We start from the raw sequence: 23,313 nt of genomic DNA, 5'->3' as shown, positions 1-23,313 counted from the left end.
GAGGTATCCTTGGGTTCATCTGTTCTTCCTGGATGACTTAACATGTATACAGCCTAATTCCAGGACATGTGCTATCAATCCTGCATGACGTGGCTAGATAGGGTTAGGGTGCTCGAAGAAATTAAACACATAACTGTGCTCCTCCTAAAGACAAACCGGGGACGATTCCATATACAGGTGACCACGTAAGCTTCCACAAGCAGACACAAAACTCTGCAGTGGCGTCTGTCAGCAAAACAAGAGCTGGCAGGAACAAACAACAGAATGCCTTGGGTTGGAAGGGACCTTAACGATCATCTAGTTCCAACCCCCCTGCCATGGGCAAGGATGTCACCCACTAGATCAATTTGCCCAGGGCCTCATCTAACCTGCTCTTTAACACCTCCAGGGATGGGGCATCCATAACCTCTCTGGGCAATGTGTTCCAGGTTGCCTCACCACCCTCTGAGGGAAGAATTTACTCTTAACCTCTAATCTAAATCTTCCTTCTTTTAGTTTAAAACCATTCCCCCTTGTCCTGTCATCTGACTGAGCAAAAAATTGCTCTTTTGTCCAGGAGAGTCCAAAAAGTCCATGTTTTTTTATAAGCCCCCTTTAAGTACTGAAAAGCTGCAATAAGGTCTACCTTGGAGCCTTCTCTTCTCTAGTCCCAGCTCTCTCAGCCCTTCTTCATAGGAAAGGGGCTCCAGCCCTCTGGATCAACTTCGTAGCCCTCCTCTGGACCCATGCTAACGGATGAACATCCTCCTTGTGCTGGGAGCCCCAGACCTGGATGCAGTACTCCTACTGGGGCCTCATAAGGGCCAAGTAGATAGAGGGGGAGAGTCCCCTCCCTTGACCTGCTGCCCACTCCTCTTTTGGTGCAGCCTGGGATGCACACTTGGCCTTCCGGGCTGCAAGCACACACTGCTGGCTCATGTCAAGCTTTTCATCCAACAGAACTTCCAAGTCTTTCCCTGCAGGGCTGCTCTCACTGAGTTCTTCTCCCAGTCTGTACTAATGTCTGAGATTGCTCTGACCCAGCTGCAGCACCTTTAAATTAGACTTGTTGAACCTTATTAGGTTCATGTGGACACACCAAGCTTTTGTCCAGGTCCCTTTGTACGGCATCCCTTCTTTATGTTGTATTGACTGTACCACTCCTCTTAGTGTCATCTGCAAACTTGCTGAGGGTGTGCTCCCATTGCCTATGTCACTGATAAAGATATTAAACAGTCAGTACCAGTCCAAGGATGGACCCCTGAGGTACATCACACATCACCGGCCTCCACCTGGATGGACGCAGAGCCACTGACCACCACTCTCTGGGTGTAACCTTCAAGCCAATTCAGTATCCACTGAATGGCCCACCCATCAAAAGAACTAAACATAGTATTTTACTAATTAGATAGAATCTTATTCTTGAAACAGAAACATTAAGCTTCAAAAATAATTCTATTTTTAACAAGAAACGAGTAAAAGTGGTGCAAAAGATTATAAATACCGTATAGTCTTACTCACCAATCTGGGCCATAATTTGACAAAGTGCAATCTGTTTCAGATATGTTGATTTTCCACTCATATTTGGACCTGTAATAATGAGAAAGTTGCTACCCTCTGTCAGGTATGTGTTGTTAGATACAGGTTTCTCCATAGCTATCTTTTCAAGAATGGGATGCCATCCCTGCTTGATCGCTAAAGTATCCGTAAATTCTGGACGAACTAAAAGAGAAAAAGGATATAAAGCTTTGTAGAGTTAGTATGGAAACCTTTAAGATACTAAACTAGTGTGCTCTGAAATAAATTCATTCTTACAGAAGTCAAATTCTGTGGGCCCAATTTCCTAATTTTTATTTTCCTGTAGTCAGCAAGACTAACACAGAGCACTTGAAAGAATTACCAGCTATTTTCAGATATAGATTCTGATCGTCTTTCAAGCCCTCAAGATGTATTACTACAAAAAGAATCCCATAACTAACACTATATTTCTACACTAACACAGTGTTTGTGTTAAACGGTTAAGTAGGACAGAACTCCAGTAACAAAGAAAAATACAAACAGTGAAACTTCAAAAGTAATTCAAATGGAGAATGTGGAACCCAGTTTCATTTTTATATCTACTATATAGCAGTATAAAAGTAAATTGTAAAAATAAACTTATAAAATACAGGGAAGTCATGAACTCTACCTGTTACTAATACATATATATTAGATAAACATAGGAAACAAGGAAGTTGCTTTAATTTTTGTTTATATAGTATATTGATAATCAGTGTATATACCATGCCTATGTAGATCCATTTGATACTGGGACTATCTATTCCTTATGCCTCCTCTTTGTCTACTTCTATGGCAGTAGCGTAGGCTAACAAGGAAGTATTGTTAAAATTGTTTATCTGTTTAAAAGGAACAGCCTTCAAGAAAGAAATGCCAAAGCAGGTTTTCAAGTTTCAGCGCTGAGGAACTCTAACTACCATGTGTAGCTTTTAGCCATTTAATGATTTAGGAGAGAGAGAGAGTCGAGTGGCACAGGAGACTGAAAGCTACAAATGACAGTGTTTCTTTGGGCAGATACACATTCAGGCCTGGCAGTAGAAACTGCAGGTGCAGATTTACAAGAGAAGCAAAGCAGCTTTAGACTCATTATTAACTGCTGAAGTACAGTTGTGCTCTTGATTCATTTGGTGTGAAGTTGCAATGACTCAAGTATACCAGTTACTGATGTGAATGGAATCATCTGCACATAAAAACACTGCGATGCTGCAAAGTAAACGAATTCTACTCCTGTACAGGAAATTTCAGAGCAGCATCAGTAATGATGCGCTAATATACCTACCGAGATGGCTTTCCAGACCTGATGTGATTTAGCATCTACACAGCATTGTACTCTAGATAAGTACCTCAGGTTTGCATGGGTTGTACAGATAGGTATCTTAGGTCAGCACTAATTGAAGACCATGAGTTCATTTCTACATTGCAAAAATGGGCTAGGGAAGGAGAATGACCCAGTGATGCAATATGACCAAACTTTTGACCCAGGAGGTGAATAATATGCAAGTAAGCACATGATCTTGAATTCCTTAGAAGACTCTACTTCCCAAAAATATCTAGAAGTGTTACAAAAGTTGAAGCAAATAAAGAAGGTAGCCACTTATTTTGTCTTAAGGTATAAGAAGCCTGACCTCCTTATATAATCTTGTGTCCTTTTGGAACAGAAGGGTAAACTCAGCACATTCACAGATGACATACTTTCAAAAAGAATACGCTGAAACTGGCTAACTCGAAAAGGCTGGCTATGAAGGCTTACAGCATCTAAATGGCAGAATATATTTCCAATAGATGGAAAATAGGAAGAGTATCATCACAAAACTGGCAAGGATACATCGAGATACTTAGAGCCTACTGAGACCTAGAAAAATAAATGACGTGAGCTTAGCAATTGGAGAACCAGACAAACAACTTGGACATCCTCCAACAGGAGGGTCTTTAAATGGCCTATGATAGAATCCAATAAGAAACTTACCGTAGTCGGAAATAGTGCAGACATGGGCAAATGAAAGCAGCATGTCCAGCATTGACACAATATCAGACAGCTTGTACAGGCAATGAATATGTTCATAGATCTCATTCAGTAGTTTACACACGATTCTAAAATAAGACACTGACTTAGCTGTTGTACAGTGCCTAGTGTCACTTTATACATCTTAGGGAAACAAAGCAACAGTTAGTAATGTTCATACTCCATATGTTAGGATGTGAGGTTATCAAATGCAGGCAAACGTCAATTTCTTTGAAGTTTATTAGGATCTTATACAATATCTCAGATTAATTACTGCTATCAGACACAAGACACATAGCTCAAATACCAACAGCTCGTAAGAAAGCTTCATACAGAATTAACTAAAAATATAGCTGTAGAGTCAAGTATGTTCTATTAACATCTCAAATGCGACTCTAATTCCCTTATGCCTTCATGCAAACAAGCATGGTTTCTAAGAAGAATTTTCATAAAATTCATGTGAAATGTTACACCCAGTAAGTCTTTTGAAACAACAGAGCAACACAGCGTGCAGCAAGGACAAAAATACAGATATAGGTAATTTTACTGTAAATGCAAGAGTGACTAAAATTAATGATTCTGCATTAAAAAATTAATACATTTACTGTAACATTTTATGGAGATAATTCATCTATAAAAATAATAACAAAGGCTACATTTCTAAATAAATGCCTATGTATTTGAAATCATCTTAATACAATAAACACCATGTTACTTCCTTTCTCTCAGGTACTATACTTGATCAGTTTCACTTTGGATTATTTCTCTAAGTAACCATAATTTAACAAAAAGGGAGCATTAAGAAAACATGTAATTAGCTGTTAATGGGATAAAATAAATGCAGTTAGCACAAACATTTAATTGTTTTAAGTGGTCTTACAAGTACGTCATGTGATATATTTCTCTCAGGGACTCCTGACATCTCTCATTCATTTTTATTAAGTCTGCTGAAGTGAAGCTATATGTGTTTTTCATTTTAGTGATCTATGGAGAATTCAAACCAACAGTAAGAACTTGCCACATAATAAGAAGCCAAAAACAGTTTCTAAAAGCAAACTGGGAAAAATATGGGAAAAAAAGGGAGAAAATAATGCCTTGTTTCATTTCATAAAAGTCTATTTAGGAAAAAAATCCTCGCGAAAGAATGCAGTTATCAGCAAGATACACAACTTTATAAATGCAAACATAATTGCATGTAATTGCATTTTTCTTACTATATTGAGTATAACCAGAAATAGCGTGGTTATGAAGAACATACCAATTACACCTTCATTTATTTCTAGGTATATTCATTGAAATTATTTTAATTATTTAACTTACTGTATAATGTGTTTTATTAGTGTATTATACATTTTATATAAGTTACTCATTCAAAAGTATTTTGAAGAAAACATCTCTAGTGCAGATACCTTTGTAAATTCTGAAGGAAGTTGGCCACTGGGCAGTGTTGAACAATCAGCATTCATTTGGATAAAAAATCCACGAGCAGAACTGAAACTTGTTTTCATTGGTAGGTTGTACTTTTCTGCAAGTTGTGTTATCATACCTATGTATCACAAATAAAGATTTGAACCAAATTACATACACGCAGGCATACACGCTTATATGCACAAACTGTGGAAGTGATTTACACAGGTTGAACATGTCAGATAAGTAACATGACTAAAGGCCTTAAAAGTGGATCTACGGGATCTAATTAACATATTAATGTAAAAAAAAAATGGCTGCATAAAGGGATTGAAAAAAAAAACACACTTGGGGAATCAGATTTATTAGTGTGTTCTTTAAGTGACTCTAAGCAGTCTTCCACCCCTCACTGAGGGTAATGCTTTACATTTGTAATCCCACCCTTAAATCAATCTTGTTTCTAGATGGGATGGGTGTACGTAGGAAACTGTTACATGATTGAAGAAGATATACTACAAAGTTATGGGACTTCTGAACAACGCAAATAGTGGTATTCCTTTGAGAAGGAAGGCTGGATTTATTTAGTGGTGTTTCCTGATGCTTGTTGTTGCTCTAACCTTGTTCACTTTTGTGATCCAAGCACCCATGATGTAGATCAACAAAGTTATAGGCCATTCAGGATATTTCAGTCTTGGAGTTGCTTAGAGTGTAAAGAACAAAAGAGAGAAAAACCACTTCTCCAAGCACATTGACTACAGTAAAAACAGGCAAGGGGAACACATATGTCGACACACTCTCTAGTCCTAGCAGCTACCAAATTTTGGAAGGTTTAGGAAAGAAAAAGCAGTAACATCTGTATTTTTCACCATGTACTATATAAAATATAAGCCTCGAAGGAAACAGGAGGTTCACAACATACTACATTTGCTAAAGTTTCTGATACTTTGTAATTTTTCTAATTATACAGAAACTAAATTTCTAATAATTTTCTAATTATACAGAAAACTAAAAAGCTGGTCCTCTAGCTAGAAATCAAACTAAAACTTTGACTAAAATCTGAAAACTAAAATTTTGAACTAAAAAAAAATTAAAAAATCCATTCCAGAGGATATTATTCATCTATTTTAAATTAAGGATAAACACAAAGTTTAATAAAGCACAGTAATAGATAATATGCTAAAATTTATTTAATTTGTACTTTCCAACTCCTAATAGCTTGGCTGAAAAATAGCCCACAGATAGGTCAAGGCTGGACAAAACATAAAGAAGAAAGGACTGAGATATTTTAAGCTAATAAAAATAATTCATTTTTTTAGACAGAATTGTTTTAGTTGGAATAAGTATTACACTTTTCTGTATTTTTAGAGGATAAGGAGCAGAGAAGTCAAATAAAGGAATCAGAATGTAATTGTTCATCCTCATTTAAATGAAATTGAGTTTTTACCTACAAACGGAGAATCTGAATATATGTATCACAAGTACTTTAGTTACTCATCAGTGATGACCAGTTTATAACAATACTAAATGCATTTTCTGTATAAGGTTATAAAACATAATTATGTGGCTTCTGTATGCCAGATACAACATTTTTTGATCTGCAATTAAATAAACATTTTGTTTTGGAAATACCTGCTATGTCATCAACAATTTCTGTGTATGTTCTACGAGCTATATCAAGGAATTCATTGATGTTTGGCTTAACAGCATAGCATTTTTGTGTCCTCATACTCAGACATCCTTTTGTGTACCTTGTATCATCATTAATTACAGTTGTAATCTTTTCAAGTATAATTCCAAACCTGCAATATTAGTAGTGTTACGTATGAGCAATGAATATTTTAGTTTTTATTTGAATTATCATTCTGAAATTACAAATAACAGAAGCAAATTTTCTACTGTTGAAAAACACTAAATTTGATGTGTATTTCCACCTCAGAACAAAGTACAAATATACCGAGGTCTGATTGATAATATAATTCAAATCTTTGGGAGATACAAATTCTCAATTATATAAGCAAGAGTTTATTTTTGCGTTAGTACAAGGACTGCAGGGAACTACTACTTTTGTCTTTTCATAGTAATTTCTAATGGAGTATAGCTCATCAGCAATTACAGTATCAATGGTTAATTTTCCATTTTGCTGCTTTTTTCTCCCTGCATTTGTTTGTTGAATAAGTTAATGTCAGCTTTTAGTCAAAACAAAGAGCTATGCCTGTAGCTACAAATAAGCATAAGATAAAAAAATATCATCATCATACCTTCTATCTTCAAGAGAATTGTAATAGGCCTTTAGCAATGGTGTGTTACAGCTTCTTAAAGCAGCCTGTACAATATGAACACAAACAGTTAATTCTTTTCATAGCACTTTTAAAGGGTTGACAGCAGTTGGATAAGCAGCTTACAGAACCCGAGCAGGTAAATGTCTGTTATAAAATCATATTCAGGTAACAACAGGAATGTAGTTCTTAGGAGCATTTACCTCAAGCACTTTCTTTCGATTGGCTTAAGAGTTAACAGACTACGTTGGCAGTACTGTGTTCTCCAAGATATAAAGTAAATCTAACCAGTGTAATATGTATAAGGAAGGGCAAACTGGTTGGTACAATACACAGAAAAAAAAAATGACAGAACTTACTTTTAGGGGCTCCACAAGTTCTAGAGTATGCTTCAGGTAAATTAAGTTAGTTATTTTTGATTCAGCAGTTTTAACCTATTAAAAGTTTTACAAATATTAGAGGTTTGTATGCCTGTTTAAAGAAAATACTTCAGATATAGCAAAATTCACATTGTGACTATTAACGAGTTTGTATTTTTAATCTCCAAGGAACATTGCTAAAATACTTTATAAGGTCATTTTGTCAGCTTGGTATGTAACTGCATAAAAAAACATTTACAGAATTTTTACATTGCCTGCTATCGTAAACTGCCCAGCAGTAAATGATATTTTTCTTACATCTCCACTGATAATGATCAACTCTGAGAACACTTCACTAACCCAGGCTGCAGAGGCTTCTTTTAATCTTCTACATCAAAAGTACACTCTTTCAAAGCCACTACAAGCATTATAATTAAGAAGCATGGTCCTTTTCATAAATGTTAAAGAACACACATCCCAATTTGCCTGATGTATTTTTGGTTGACGTTTTTCACAGAATCACAGAATTGTAGGGGTTGGAAGGGACCTCCAGAGATCATCAGGTCCAACCCCCCTGCCAAAGCAGGTTCCCTAGAGCAGGTTGCCCAGGTAGGCGTCCAGATGGGCCTTGAGTATCTCCAAAGAAGGAGACTCCACAACCTCCCTGGGTAGCCTGTTCCAGTGCTCTGTCACCCTCACTGTGAAGTTCTTTTGCATGTTGATGCAGAACTTCCCGTACTCCATTTTATGGCCATTGCCCCTTGTCCTATGCCCACAAACCACTGAAAAAAGGTTGGCCAAATCCCTCTGTCTCCCATGCTTAACATATTTGTAAACACTGATAAGATCCCCTCTCAGTCTTCTCTTCTCAAGGCTGAACAGACCCAGGTCTCTCAGTCTTTCCTCACAGCAAAGATGCTCCAAGGCCCCGTATCATCTTTGTTGCCCTCCACTGGACATTTAAATCCTTAGGCATAATTAAAAAAAATAAATCAATGAATGTTAAGTATTTCTGCTTGCAGAAATTACTGCTCTTGAGATTTTTCTCCCCACATGTTCTATCTACCCTATTTTGTATGTCCTGTTAACTGTTCTGGAAAAGAATTTTGCTGTTGTCATTATCACATAGCATATGTGCTGCACTGTATGCTCTGGTACTTTTAGGTAAGAGACTTGAAGGAAATTATAATCCTGCTATCTTATGAAAGGGAGTAAAAAAGTGTATACGCACACATATACATTGTGTGTGTGTACTCTACATGTATGTTATATACACAAATGCATGAAAAAAATCTTACACCCTTTCAGAAGCTAGCAGGGTAATGGAGGGAAGGGGGAAGGAATCTCATACACACATAATATAACTTGAATAACAACCTAAATAACAGCAGTTACCTTGACAATAACATTTTTCCTTCATTGGAATGTGTACTTGCTTATTCCCCTATTGTTACTGTTAAATGGTATGTGAAACTGCATACAAAAGTTTAAGAGCCATGCATTTTTATGTATTTCATCCTATCAATATGAGAAAATAGTGCTTTGAAAAGAGGAAAAAAAATGCAAGCATCTCTTCACCTGAGAGCAATTTTAGAAACTGATAAGCACATTGTTTGGTTCCAAAGCAAATCCAGTGTCAGTTTTTAGCATAAATCTCTGAGTAAGGCTCTCATTAAAAATTTTGTCATATCTGAGTATAATATAAACTTTACTCCTGTGGTAGGGAGCATCTTTTGCTTTATCTTACCTTCCATACAAATTTGTTTTATATAGAAGATAGAAGAGGATTAAACAATGTTAATGTACTAACAGAGGAATCATCATCCGCAAAAATTATGGGGTCTAAATCCCATGACAGAATTTGACATCAAAAGGAGATGGATGGTCTTATGTGAGAAGCCGGTATATCACAATGGACTGTATCTTTACCAAAAGAGTTCTGACAGGAATTTTAATAGAACCAGTGTTAAAAGTATAGCTTTATACATGGTACACTTCAGCATCAAAGGCAGGAAATTAATACAATCATCATGACTAACACTCCTATATAATATTCTTTTAATTCAGTATTAATGACTGAAGTGCAAGCCTATCTTTTACAGTCTCAGTTTTCAAACATCATACTCTGGTAAGCAAAACACAAAGATTCAGAGAAGTTTGTTTTTTTTTGTTTTTGTTTTTCCCCACTAGGGATTTATGTGTTATCAATTTAAGTGCTACGGCAGTGTGTCAGCCCTCGTTTGACTTTATTTCCTGGAAAATCATCAAAACCAAAAATACTGGTATCTTCACCCTGAGACAGAAGGAACTAATCTCACATGGGCCTGGAACTTCAGCAGGCGTAACATCTACTGAATTTGTTCTTCAGACAGGTAATCAGGTAATCCAGAGCAGGCAGTCCTCACTTCTACCAGAAGCTAGATGTTGATCCAATTTCCATGTATCTGTGATTGAGACTAGAGGTTCTTTTAAGGAAATTTGCCTCCCCCCCCCCCTCAGGTAGCACATCTCAGCAAGATTGTCAATGGATGGTCCTTCTTAGAAGGAGAGAATGCTCATGCTGAACATACTACTCACATTTCTAATGAGTGAAGCTGTAGGTTTCTCAGATAAGCATTTCATCTGTTGGCTGGTGGAGCATCTGTGATGAAACTTTTTATAGAGTGGGCGTGGAACATACTAAATTGGTTAATTTACCATTTGATAAAAGCAACTGAGCTAGCTCTTGATTGAATGTGTCTGCTTGATTAATAGTAAGCTCTGCTATACTGGAGCCAGTCAAGATTGAAAACACCATTCTTAAAAGTTTGGTGTACATGGTCCTACATATACATAAATGCATTCAGTCTGAAGTTGTAGCCATATAGCTGATTCTGCACTCAAATTACAGATTTCCACAAGGAAAGCTGTGAGCAATACATGTTCACCTTTTTGAATGTCATTAAAAGACTTACCTGCATTTATTACAGTCCTGCTGAAGTCTTTAACTGGCATTAGACAAGTCATTTATCTAAGTAGGTAAGTCAGTATGTGAGAAGAAACTGAGAGGTAAAAAGCCCGTAAGGCTCCACGATGCTTGCATACTGGCATAAACACAGGTAAATAAAAGCCTCAACAGCACTGGCAGAAATCTCCTACTTAAGTGCAACAGGCCAACATAACTTATAATGGGAGGATCACAATACGCTTAGCAGACAGAAGTGGAAACTCAGTTATCTCAAGCCCACTGTAGTTAACTGTTGTGTCTGGCCTTAACCAAGAGCTACAGGTAAGCCATATGTATTTATCCTACTTTGATAATTCTACTGCATGTGGTAACATATGGATTGATAGAGGTAAGATCTGATGAAAAAAATCGTATCTCACTGAAAAATGTCAATACTCGCTAGGAAAACAGTTTTATAACCCTGCTTCAACAATTTTTGTTTATGAAGTAGTTAAGAACAGGAGCTGACCCCACCAGTCTGAAAAAGACACACTGGCATATTGAAGGTAAAGAAACCTTATTGCAGTTAACCACAACTGTTTCCTAGTTAAAAAACATTACAGCATGACCTTCAAGGTGGAAGATTAAATCTGTCTCAAGCTCCTAAAAGACTTAAAAGGGCAACTCGAATCTGAAGGTGCATTCATTAATTCTCCCAATGGTGATTTGTGATGGACACCTTCTATTAGTTAAGTTCTTTAATCTACTCTAATGGATACAACACACACAAGGAACTCACATAGACTGAAACCATGCCTACCATTGTCAAGTGAATAAGGGATAAGATACCTTCCCTCTGAAGTCTTAACATAATCAAAGCATTGCTCCTCTTCCAATTAAACACTGTTGCTGTAAGCATTTATGGCTTTGTTGCCTTGTTACGCTGTTATGAATAAATGCTTTTATCTGCATCTCATTTTAGTCTCCCTTGTGCAATGTGTGAACTATGGCAACACATAAGAGCAGAGTATTCCTTGAATCCATAAGCCAGGAAACTGAGAAAACTGTGTACTCAGTTCTCCAAAACATTTATTATGCCTTGTTAACAGAAAAGCATGGGTCAAGCTGAGAACTGGAGGCAGAAAGGACTTCAAGACACTATTTGTAACCTAGGTATCTTTCTCTATGTCTGAGCTGTAAGGTTCTCTGAATATTAGAGAAGTCAGTTCAAAGGAAACTTCTTTTTTGGTACTTCTGTACAATTGAACACACTACTTTCTGTCAGCAGGTTGTTGTTCAAAGGGAAACAACTCCCCAGCGAAAAAGCTGTGCTTAATTCATACAATGTCTGTATCTTGGAAACTAACAGGTAAAGTATTTCTGGCTTTGTAGGTTTACACAATTCATTTATTAACTGAATGCAGATTTACGTTTATCTGTATCTCTGTATTATAAACACAGTTGAGCAAAATCAAAGTGCTTCTCAAGAATCTTTTTCAAGGTATTTTTTAGGTTATAAAGAGTAATTTCTATCGAGTTATATTACATGAAAACTCTGAATTTTTTGAATTTCCTGTAAGAAAGATGCATTATTTTCTTTAGGCTATCAAAAACTGTATTAACCTCCAAAAATAAAAGACTGTATTTCCACTATACAGTTTTTTCTTTCATCCTGATGTGAAAATTCCTTTTTATCCTAGCACTATCGAGTAGCATGTACATTTATGAAGAATAAATGTGGGGAGTGATGAATGATTGAACGCTTTTGAAGTTCAATTTGCATGAATTAAGATGAAATATTGCAGCAAATCTGAATTTTCCTAACATTCTCCTTTGAGAACCTTCAACTGCAATAAAATAAGATACAATCTAAATCTATTATAACATTAGTCAATTTTTAAGGTGCAGCCTTTTTTCATATCTATATATATCACATTTCTATATTGCATGTTATATCCAGGTAACTGATGATCTAAAATTAATTTTGAAACATACTGTATCCTGCTTTGGAATTTGTACCAAAACTGAAAGCAGTTGCTCTGTATCCAGGAACTTTGAGATAACTGTAAAACAAAAGTAAACAGATGAGAAACTTAAATGACACTGTAATAAGATCATATTAAAAATATATTTATTTTTAAAATGCGCACAATTACTTGGTAATATTTATACTAATGTTTTCCTTTTGTCCTATTTTCATAAATTATTATTTACCAGAAAAAAAAGCAAACATTAATATTAGTTATCTAAATTATTTTGTCATAACTACACTTACCACACCTCACTGGCTTACTGACATTTATGCACTTTATCAGATAAGTTCACATTTCTTAGAAAAATAGTCAAGAAAAATGTCAGTGTATTACAATAGAGATAATAATAATAATAACTTTAAAAAATTATAAAAATCACAGAATTACAGAATAGTTTAGGTTGGAAGAGACCTCCAAGATCACCGAGTCCAACCTCTGACCTAACACTAACAAGTCCTCCACTAAACCATATCACTAAGCTCTACATCTAAACGTCTTTTAAAGACCTCCAGGGATGGGGACTCAACCACTTCCCTGGGCAGTCTATTCCAGTGACTAACAACCCTTTCAGGAAAGAAGTTTTTTCCCAATATCCAACCTAAACCTCCCCTGGCGCAACTTGAGCCCATTCCCCCTCGTCCTGTCACCAGGCACGTGGGAGAATAGACCAACCGCCACCTCACTACAGCCTCCTTTCAGGTACCTGTAGAGTGCAATAAGGTCGCCCCTGAGCCTCCTCTTCTCCAGGCTAAACAGTCCCAGCTCCCTCAGCCGCTCCTCGTAAGCCTTGTTCTCCAGACCCTTCACCAGCTTCGTAACCCTTCTCTGGACTCGCTCAAGCACCTCCATGTCCTTCTTATAGCGAGGGACCCAAAACAGTGAACACAGTACTCAAGGTGCGGCCTCACCAAAGCTGAGTACAGGGGGACAATCGCTTCCCTGGACCTGCTGGCCACGCTGTTTCTTTTGCAAGCCAGGATGCTGCTGGCCTTCTTGGCCACCTGAGCACACTGCTGACTCATATTCAGCCGACTGTCAACCAATACTCCCAGGTCCTTCTCTGCCAGGCAGCTTTCTAACCACACATCTCCCAGCCTGTAGCTCTGTTTGGGGTTGTTGTGCCCCAGGTGCAGGACCCGGCACTTGGCCTTGTTGAACTTCATACCGTTGGCCTCGGCCCATCGGTCCAGCCTATCCAGGTCTTCCTGCAGAGCCTTCCTACCCTCGAGCAGAACGACACACACACCTAACTTGGTGTCATCTGCAAACTTGCTGAGGGTGCACTCGATCCCCTCATCCAGATCATCGATGAAGATGTTAAAGAGGACTGGCCCCAGTACCGAGCCCTGGGGGACTCCACTAGTGACTGGTCTCCAACTGGATTTGACTCCATTCATATTACCTCACAAACCATAATAATATACTTTTCAAACAGATTGAGTCATATTGTGTACTTTCACAGAATAGAAAAAATAATATTTTAAAATAAATACATTGTTATGTATTAAAAAATAAACTACTACCTGCTTGAAGACCAAAAAACAGCTCTTCATCCTGGAGTAATTCCTGAACACAATCCAGTCTTGTATTAATTGTTTCAGCATCAACTAGTGGCTCCAGGATATTGGATCTGAGTCTTCGACTTCCACCTGGAGTTTTAGTATAATTTAGGACACCAAAAAGTGTGTGACCGTTCCTTTCAAAACAAAATACATGAGAATAATACACTCACAAAAATAAAGATGGTAAACATCATATGACATTTCCAGTTAAAAGTATCCTACAAATTTGAGGCTTAGTTTTGGGGTGCTTAGCGCCTCCCTACTCCTTATGTGTATTTTATGAACTACAGCAGATTAGGAATTTAGATGGAATATAATATAACATTAGCCATCATTACATAATTTCCCAAAGCACAGAAATACATTTGTATTCAGTATTTCATTTTTTGTAGTAGTATACCATTACTACTTCAGTTCACACTTTTCTTCTAAATGGAACTACTTGAATTTAAAACAAACAACAACAAAAAAACTCCAAAAGGAGATTATTACCAGAGATCAGATGATTTTCATTAAAATACATTTATGAGAATGTATTTAATATACCTAGACGTATAAGAGTTAAATAAGCCATGATTTTGTTTTCTTTTAAAAGTAACTGACTTCCAGTCAATATAGGAGCCATATAACACACTTAAACTTTATAAAAATTATTTTCATGTTCTTGACTTTTACATGCTACACATCCCAGGTTCTCACACTTAAGGCTTGACTATATCTGTTTAAAATAAATATCCCGTAATACTTACATGTAGTACATAGCTAAACTGTTTTAGAAACCTGAAACCTTAGATGCTATTGCTTGAAAGAAGACCAATGAAAAGACTAGGGCCATGTAAACCCACTGACTGAAATCAGAACTTGAATAGCAAGGAAGGAATCTGATAGGGGTATACAAAATAAACAGCACAAAGATAATACAGGGAGCCCTGAATTACCATAGTATAAAAGAACAAAGCAGTATTCTAGAGAATTAAATGGGGAAATGCAAGGTCAGTTTTAATTGAGGACTTATTTGTCAGAAGATGAAACTCATGACAAAACTTGAATGAATTCAAAGAGGAGCTCCACATTTGGGATACTATCAACATTACATACTTTTAAACAACTATTATACTGAGGGCTCATTCCCTTATACAATAAAAATAATGAAGTAAGCTCCTACTGAATTAATATTGGCTTAAGAACTTGATTTAGGTATTTCCGGTGTGTGTCTTTACTAGTAATTTTTACCTGTTAATATCTCATACAATGATGTCTAACTTCAGGCATTAGTATCTGATACAATGCTATTTAACTTCAGGCTTTAGATGTAAGACCTACGTAACGAAAATAGTTGCCTGTGGCCCAATTCAAACCTGCCACTGGATCAGCAAAAATGGCTGCAAAAATACCGCTAAAGAAAGAGAAGCTGACAGCAGTTTACTGCTGCTCAGTTCCTCCTTGCGCTTCCTTTGTCTCAAAACCATCTGTGGACTTAGGAGCTGCTTTCAGAGAATACTGCTCTAAAGTACCGATCTCAGAGCAGCTGGCTCCCGCAATTACAAATGAAGTAACGGAGCAGAAAAAGAGGGGATGAGCGATGAAAAGAATGAAACTTTTCACCTCCCACTTCTCCTCAAGAGTACAACTGTCAGTGTAATTCGTGATACCCACAAGAAGGGGAAAAAAAGAAAAAAAGAGCAACAGCAGTAGAGCGAGGACAATGTCTCTTCAAGTTGAAAGCTCTTATGAGTGACACCTGTAGAGCGAGCAATCTCAAGGCTCCGCTTTTTCTATCAGGGTGATAACTGAACAGAAGTGGATCCCTTGACAGGCTACAACGTGCAATTTGAGTTTTTCCTCTTTCTAACTAGAAGCATAACAATACGGAGAAGGCAAGCCTTGCCTTGCAGCTTCTTCTGCCTAACACAAGTACCTGCCAGCAAAGAAAAGTTCTGTGAACATGGTTCTTATTGAGGAGAACTACCACAAAACCAAGTGCAACGTTGCACACGACCATCATTATAGAAATTACTTTGTTTGCCTCTATTCCTTATAGCTAAAGGAAAACAAAGCAACCTTTCAAGTCTGGGTTATTTGCCTTGTGTAAAATGAATAAAATCTATACATTTTAATCTAACATATTCAACTTCTTGCAGAAATTATGCTTTTACGTTGCTACAATCTGTGATTTGCATCAATATCATTTATAATTCTGAATATAGACTTTGATGTAAGGATCTGATAGAGAAAACACCTTCTCCTCCAATTCACTTGTAGATTTTTCTGTGCTGTATATTTTGCACTGAATTTTAACACATTTATCTGTCCAAAGTAGTTTCTTAAAAGCTCTGAATGGTTTGTAAGTTTTGTCATAAAGAAATAAATGTAATGGATAGCTCTTTGATACACATGTCAAGGACATCTGGTGAAATACAACGTTATAAAATTGTAATTTGAAAACCTAAATATTCTTACCGAGAATCTCTATTATTAGTTACTAGTTCAAGATTTTGAGCCGATGATGAATCTATCATAGCTGTTTTCTCACTCCCTTGGAAACGCACCTTGAGTGATTTAGGAGCATAAACAGAATTTTGAATAAACTCAACATATTTTAGCAAAGCTGCAGCAGCTGCAAGACAGTAGTACCTTGGAAAGAAATAATCTTTAATGAATTTTGAATAGTACTATTTAATTACCAAAACAAAACGAGTTGTGCACTGTAGAAATCACATTTACACTTCTATTTTACAACTACTGGCATTGAGAGCACTGAAAAGGCAATATATTTTAAGTATGTACTTATCCATATAAAGTGCACATACAAGCATGTAAATCAAGTATTCATGAATGTTTGAGTCACCATACAGTTAATAACCCATATTATATAACTGGCATTGTGCACATACATAGTTTAGCAGTTACACAAGACTTCAAATGAAGACTCAGCACAAAGTATCATTACTGAAAATGGCTGCTACAAGGAAAATACTTGCTGAGGTCAACAAGAAATGCAATCATAGGTGTTAAGGAGAGAATGAAAAGGGAAAAATAGAAGGTTGTGAAAGTTCAAAGAAGTCTTTTTATTTAAGTTTCTGGATACATCAGAAATACTGGAAGGTAAAATAAACAGCTCTGTTAAGACCTCCTAACTTTCAAGAATGCAACAAGCTACAGATCTGTAAAAAGCTGTTAAAAACTTATCTGGACACAGTATGTTTTTTCCTTATTTATACATACTTTGACTGAACCTCCATGAAAATGGTGCTGAATTCAGATGCACACAATTGTTCTATATATTCCAAACCCTTTGTTTCATTGAAGTATTTTCTTTGGACAGTAGTAAAAGTCACATTCTGTAAAGATGGGGGGGAAAAAGTTGAAAAGCTAATTTTTCATCAGATAGCCTTCTCTGTTTTTCTAGGGTTATGTGTTTCCATGAAAATATATCAACTGGTTTCAGCAATCTGTCTTTACAGAAGTATTTGGTGTGGTTTACTAGCAGAAGGCAAGTCACAGAAGTCTTATCATGTCTGCTTACATATTCCCTATGCAAGTCACACTACTGTCACTCATCGATCTTTCTCATTTATTTAGTACAGATAAAAAGGCTCTTACTCCCAATTCTGAAAAAATTAACAGCGTTTCTCTTGGATACTACTTTTCCTCTCAAATACTAGCTACTCAACCTTTGAGTTTAACCCTGGATTGAATAAATGACTTCTAGGGAAGAATTATTTTCGTACTTGCATTGATGCTGACACTGAAATCGTAGTTTTCACTTTCTAAGGTCTAAGCCCGAGGGATCGTTATCAACCCTTCACTGGTTAACAGGAAATAAAGACATACAGACTAATGTAACCACGTGCGTAACTTGTGAATGATTTACGCAAGAAAAAGAGGAGGGAAGTCAGTAAGTAGGTCTTATGTGAGGAAGCTATCAACAGCGTAGACATGGAAATAAGTCAAGTAGAAACACAATAAAGCTTTTAAAGTTCTGAGGTTTTAATACTCATAAAATACATATACTAATTCATCTCACCCTTTCTCACCCTGTGAGTACTCTTCTTCCTATTCAGTGATGTATTTGCCCATCTATTTATCAAGTAAATACTAACAAAATAGGAGGAAAGGAAAATGTTTGGTTTTTTCATCTCTGAATCCTTCCTATGTTTGGTATTGTTAAAATTACTTCAATGACGCAACTTCAAAATTTTCTGCTTTAATCAGTAATACATTCTCTGTAATTCTCAGGATTAGAAGAACTAGCAGTGCAGGAGCTGCGTTTGGGTAATTCTTTACCACGGTTAAAAAAAAAAAAAGTCAGAAATCAATAGAAAACATGCAAAATCTGACTGCATTTAAGGCTTCAGAAGTTTTGCAAGACTGAACTCAACAATCATATAAAAGATTAACAAGAGCTCTAAAACATGGAATAAAATTTACCAGCTACCTTGAAATGTTCTGTTATCAGACCAAGCAATTTTGTGTTCCCTGCATCACAAACAGTGTTTGGCATTATTATTTCCAGTGGTGTTAAAATCTTGAGTTTAGTAATAACCTGAAAAAGAAAAAATCCAAATAATTCAATAAAAATCCATATATAATCTGAAACAGTTCTACACTATAATGTATCAGCAATAAAGTATTATAGAATTGTTTTATTATAAAATCACAGTTCCAGTCTGTAAGTAATTACTGAACTTTCTACTAACTTCTACATTAATAAGCTAAATATATCTGTATTTATAGATATACAAAAATATACATAAAACTATATTTTAAAAAATTAGAGGTTCTCTCTCCCGTTACTTGAACACAAAAATATACAAAAAGAGTGTTCAAAGCAAGAGATAAGTATCTCAAACTCCGTTCCATGGCTGTGATGGGAGAAGGACCTTATTTTCAACAGCTGATGGCTTTCTGCCTTTACAGATAAAAAGTTAATGGCGCTCTGGAAGTCAAAGAAATGCAATGGGTCTGAACATTAATCTTTTCATTAAGACTTGTTTTCAGCTTTGTTCTAACCTCCTCATATTCTCTCAGTCTCGCCTTTATCTCTTTCAATATAGCTCAAAATGCCTGTATGTAAATAAACTTTCATTTTAATATGATACATACCTGCTGTAGAGATTTAAAGTATACTACATGTTCTTGTATTTGTTAGTAAATAAATAAAGAAAAAACATCATTAAGCATGTCTGTCAGATTCATTTATATAATTATCCACAAGTTCTCAAGGGAGAAACGTGAAAAAAAAAAAAAAGCATGTATTTTAAGTGCTTTACAAGTCCAAATAACACAGAAGAGAATCGCGTAATCAGAATGTAAGACGGCATATGAAAGGCTTAAGAGAAGTAATTATATTTTATCACTAAATTCAGGACAAAATCAGAAGTAAACTCGGGCACAGAGAGAGAAACAGAGAGAGACTGCGTGTTTGTGCAGCTAGAATTCTGGACACTATACAGTTCTTAACCCTCATAGTGAAACAGGAGAGACTTTGAACTATAAACACAGCTACAGCTCACTACAAAAAAAAAAGCCTTTTACTCTTAGAAATAACTGTCATCTTTATGAAAATAACTTTTTTAAAAGTAGTAAACAATTCCCATACAGATAACCTAGCTTCCTCATAGAACTGTAGTCTTTATCATTCTCTGGGGGATGAGAGGCTGGAGAGCAGCCCCATACAAAGGGATCTGGGGGTCCTGGTTGATGGCCAGGTAAGTATGAACCAACAGCATGCCCTGGCAGCCAAAAGGACAAAGTATATCCTGGGCTGCATCAAGCATGCATTGCTAGCTGGTCAAGGAGAGTTCTTGTCCTGTTCTACTCTGTGCTGGTGCAGCCTCACCTCAAGTACTGTGTTCCTCAATACAAGAAGGATGTAAAACTATTAGAGTGTCCAAAGGAGGGCTGTGAAGATGGTGAACAGTCTGAGGGCAAGATGTATGAGTGGCTGAGGTAGCTTGGTCTGTTCAGCCTGGAGAAGAGCTTGAGGGGAGGCCTCATGGCAGCCTACAGCTACCTCACAAGGGGAACAGAGGGGCACGAGATGATCTCTGTTCTCTGGGGACAGCGACAGGGGCCAAGGGAATGGCATGGAGCTGTGACAGAGGAGGTTCTGGATGAGTGTTAGGAAAGTGTTCTTCACTGAGAGGGTGGCTGGGTACTGGAACAGGCTCCCCAGGGAAGCAGTCACAGCAATGAGCCTGCCAGAATTCAAGTGTTTGGACAACACTCTCAGACACAAGGTCTGGCATTTGGGTGTTCCTTTATGGAGCCAGGATGATCTTTGTGGGTACCTTCCAACTCAGGAAGTTCTGTGATTCTATGATTATTGCAATTACATATGACTTTTTCTAGGTCCAAGCAAATAGGTCTTCAATTAGAGATATTTCAAATTCTTAAGTGAATTATTTAAGTTGCTGCATTATCATCTGAATATCTAAATCTTTCTCATGCACCTACATTTTCAAACTGCATGTCACTTTGAATTTTAGTACCATGTATAATGGAAGTATTTACATAATTGCCAGATTCAATATGTAATGATGTGTGTTAAGACCAGAATAACATTTAAAAGACTAATGGTCAAAAAAAAAGCCTGATTTGTTATAATACATTTTTGCAAATAGATTTCAGTTGTTTATGTTCTGAGCCATACCTACTTATGCTACTAATATGTTTTAGTTTTTATTAGTCTGAATATTATACACTACTAGCTACATTGTTTTCTAGCATGTAAAACTACAACAAAACTTTTAAGGAAGTGGTTTTATTAATACTGGTGTTGCATAAATCAGAAATCACTTTCTAAATTAATATAGGGTATGTAGTACTGGTAGACAGAACACTTGCTTGTGAACAGCATATTTAATTTGGAACCAACTGAGAAGGAACATTCATGCAACCATACAAAGACAACCCTATGGTCAACCTAAAAATGCCTGTCACGCTTGTGCAGTTCTGCTTTCAGAGATACTCTGCCTAATGAAAAATATAATTGCAAGTTTTATTACCATGAATTCCCCAATGCTCTTCAATACAAGGCAACTCACTCTCACACAGTTCGAACACACTACTCTTTATGGAAGGACTTTTTTTTTTCCTTTGGAAAATGTTCTCTCATGTTTATCTAAAATCAGAGGCATATTAAAGAAAACAGTAGCCCTTGAGACATGCTAAATATTGCAAATTTTCTAAAACTTGTTACTTTTCCTTTTGAGAAATTTATTCTAAAAACTACGTTTCATTTCTGATTGTTCATAAGCTTTTTTAAGCAAGCAATCCAAAGTAGTCAACTTGTAAGATATACAAAAATTAAGTATGCAACAGTACCTTGGCATAAGTTGTATTGTCTGCAAATTGTGATAATATCACCTCAGGATTTTTTAAGTCAATACTGGCCATTCCTACTTCACCTCTGGCAAGGCCTCTTCCTTCTACTACAGCTACAATAACTGATGCAGCGGTATGAGCAGAGACCGCAGATGAGGATGTAACTGTAAAACAGTTGTATATATTGTTAGTTATAACCTACTTCTTTAGACTCATAGAATCATATTTCAACATTCCAAGCTTGAGCGAGCTGTGACTGAACTAGAACACTGAAACAAGGTTGTGAAGCTACTTTGTGATCAACTACGGTTTAATGAAGTATAGTTGACTGGAGCCAAACTTCATAGAATCATGGAATCATTGACCTTGGAAAAGACCTCTAAGATCAAGTCCAGCCATTTAACCTAGCACTGTCAAGTCTACCGCTAAACCACGTCCCTAAGCACCGCATAGAATCTACACATCTTTTGAATACCTCCAAAGATAGTGACAACTACTTCACTGGGCAGCCTGCTCCAATGTCACACAACCCTTTCAGTGAAGAAAATTTTCCTAATATCCAACCTAAACCTCCCCTGGTTCAACTTGAGGCCGTTTCCTCTTGTCTTGTTGCTTATTTCAACACATTCTTTCATCTCACTGCTCCCACAACTCCTCATACTGTACTGAACTTTAAATAGCACTGATTAAAAACACTAATGCAACTCTATCTTCTAGCACTAATATTTTTGTCCCTGAAGCCCAAAAAGCGAGGCAGTAAGTATAGTTTCAGAGATGAGGTGTTATCTGCAGTAAGGATTGGGAGGTAGTCAGACAAAACGAGCTGATGCTCATTTCTTCTGCCACTTCTTCCCTGATTTCCCTTTGTGCAACAATACGTCTTAGCTAATAGTGAGACTCCCAGTACCATATCAAGCTCCATTACTTGAGAAGCACTGCTGTTACGTGTCAAGTTACAGCACTCCCTAAGAGATTTAACTAACAGGGGTTATGCCCTTTTTCTCTGGTGTACTGCATTTCTTTTAATCTATGAAAGACCAAAAATACAAATACAGTGCTTCTCTTAGCACCTCCACTAATTTTGTTCCCCATTTGCAAAATGGTTTTATACTCTTCCAAATTTCACTGGAGAAGCTACTAGCATTTTGTTCCAATATTTTCAACCACTGTGAGACTACGTTATTCGTATGAGAAAATAGATGCCGAAGAAATAAGGTAGCTATACCTTTTTTTAAAAAATGTGAATTTCTTTTAAGACCAAATGCAGAGAGCAATTATTCGTTTCACCGAAGCAGTTAATAAGAAACTGAAACAAATTTTTAAATGCTGAAGTGTAACTTGCTGATCAACACTACAATAATTACCACTCCATAAAAAGCAGGTGCTTCGTGATCTCAAGCTTCTTAACTTTTAGATAGATGACAAACTAAACCTTACCATAGCTGAGTTGAACAGATTATTTACATACTAATCCCTCATGAATACATTTAGATGTTCAGAAGAGATGCAATTATTAAATATCCACTAAGTCTAACATATGCAAAATAAGAAAGATACTTCCATATACGAGGAATTATATAAAAACACCTAAACAGTATCGGATTTTGATACTATGTACATATTGATTGATCTGAAACACTAATAATCTCCATCTGCTTCATGGTAATCATTTACATTCTTTTCCACCATTACCTTCCTCTGTTCTTCACAGAATTAGCTCTCAAAAAACAATGGAATATAAGTATTCTCAGAACAGAATGGTTCTGCTGAGAAGGCATAATATACCAAACCTGCCATTTTCTGCTAGGTGTACTCAATTTGTACCCCAAGAACCAAAACTAATCCTACATGGAATCTCAAAAAGCAAGCAGAATCAGAGTTTA

At 36.6% G+C, this 23,313-nt stretch overlaps 1 protein-coding gene across 1 annotated transcript in view; it reads right to left on the bottom strand.

Moving 5' to 3' along the window:
• Positions 1-23,313, bottom strand: part of MSH4 (mutS homolog 4) — a 32,789-nt gene that overhangs the window by 5,444 nt on the left and 4,032 nt on the right. Inside the window, exons 3-15 of the mRNA XM_035333071.1 lie at positions 21,431-21,594; positions 18,540-18,647; positions 17,327-17,442; positions 16,562-16,735; positions 14,063-14,235; positions 12,502-12,569; positions 7,581-7,655; positions 7,204-7,268; positions 6,575-6,744; positions 4,948-5,084; positions 4,419-4,522; positions 3,503-3,627; positions 1,501-1,701 (exon numbers count right to left, since the gene is read on the bottom strand). Of these exons, the coding sequence (XP_035188962.1) occupies positions 1,501-1,701; positions 3,503-3,627; positions 4,419-4,522; positions 4,948-5,084; positions 6,575-6,744; positions 7,204-7,268; positions 7,581-7,655; positions 12,502-12,569; positions 14,063-14,235; positions 16,562-16,735; positions 17,327-17,442; positions 18,540-18,647; positions 21,431-21,594 (1,680 nt within the window). The remainder of the gene's footprint in view (positions 1-1,500; positions 1,702-3,502; positions 3,628-4,418; positions 4,523-4,947; positions 5,085-6,574; positions 6,745-7,203; positions 7,269-7,580; positions 7,656-12,501; positions 12,570-14,062; positions 14,236-16,561; positions 16,736-17,326; positions 17,443-18,539; positions 18,648-21,430; positions 21,595-23,313) is intronic.

This window comes from Oxyura jamaicensis, chromosome 8 (assembly GCF_011077185.1).
Source record: "Oxyura jamaicensis isolate SHBP4307 breed ruddy duck chromosome 8, BPBGC_Ojam_1.0, whole genome shotgun sequence".
NCBI lineage: Eukaryota > Metazoa > Chordata > Aves > Anseriformes > Anatidae > Oxyura > Oxyura jamaicensis.
This window is presented reverse-complemented; position numbering and strand designations above follow the sequence as displayed.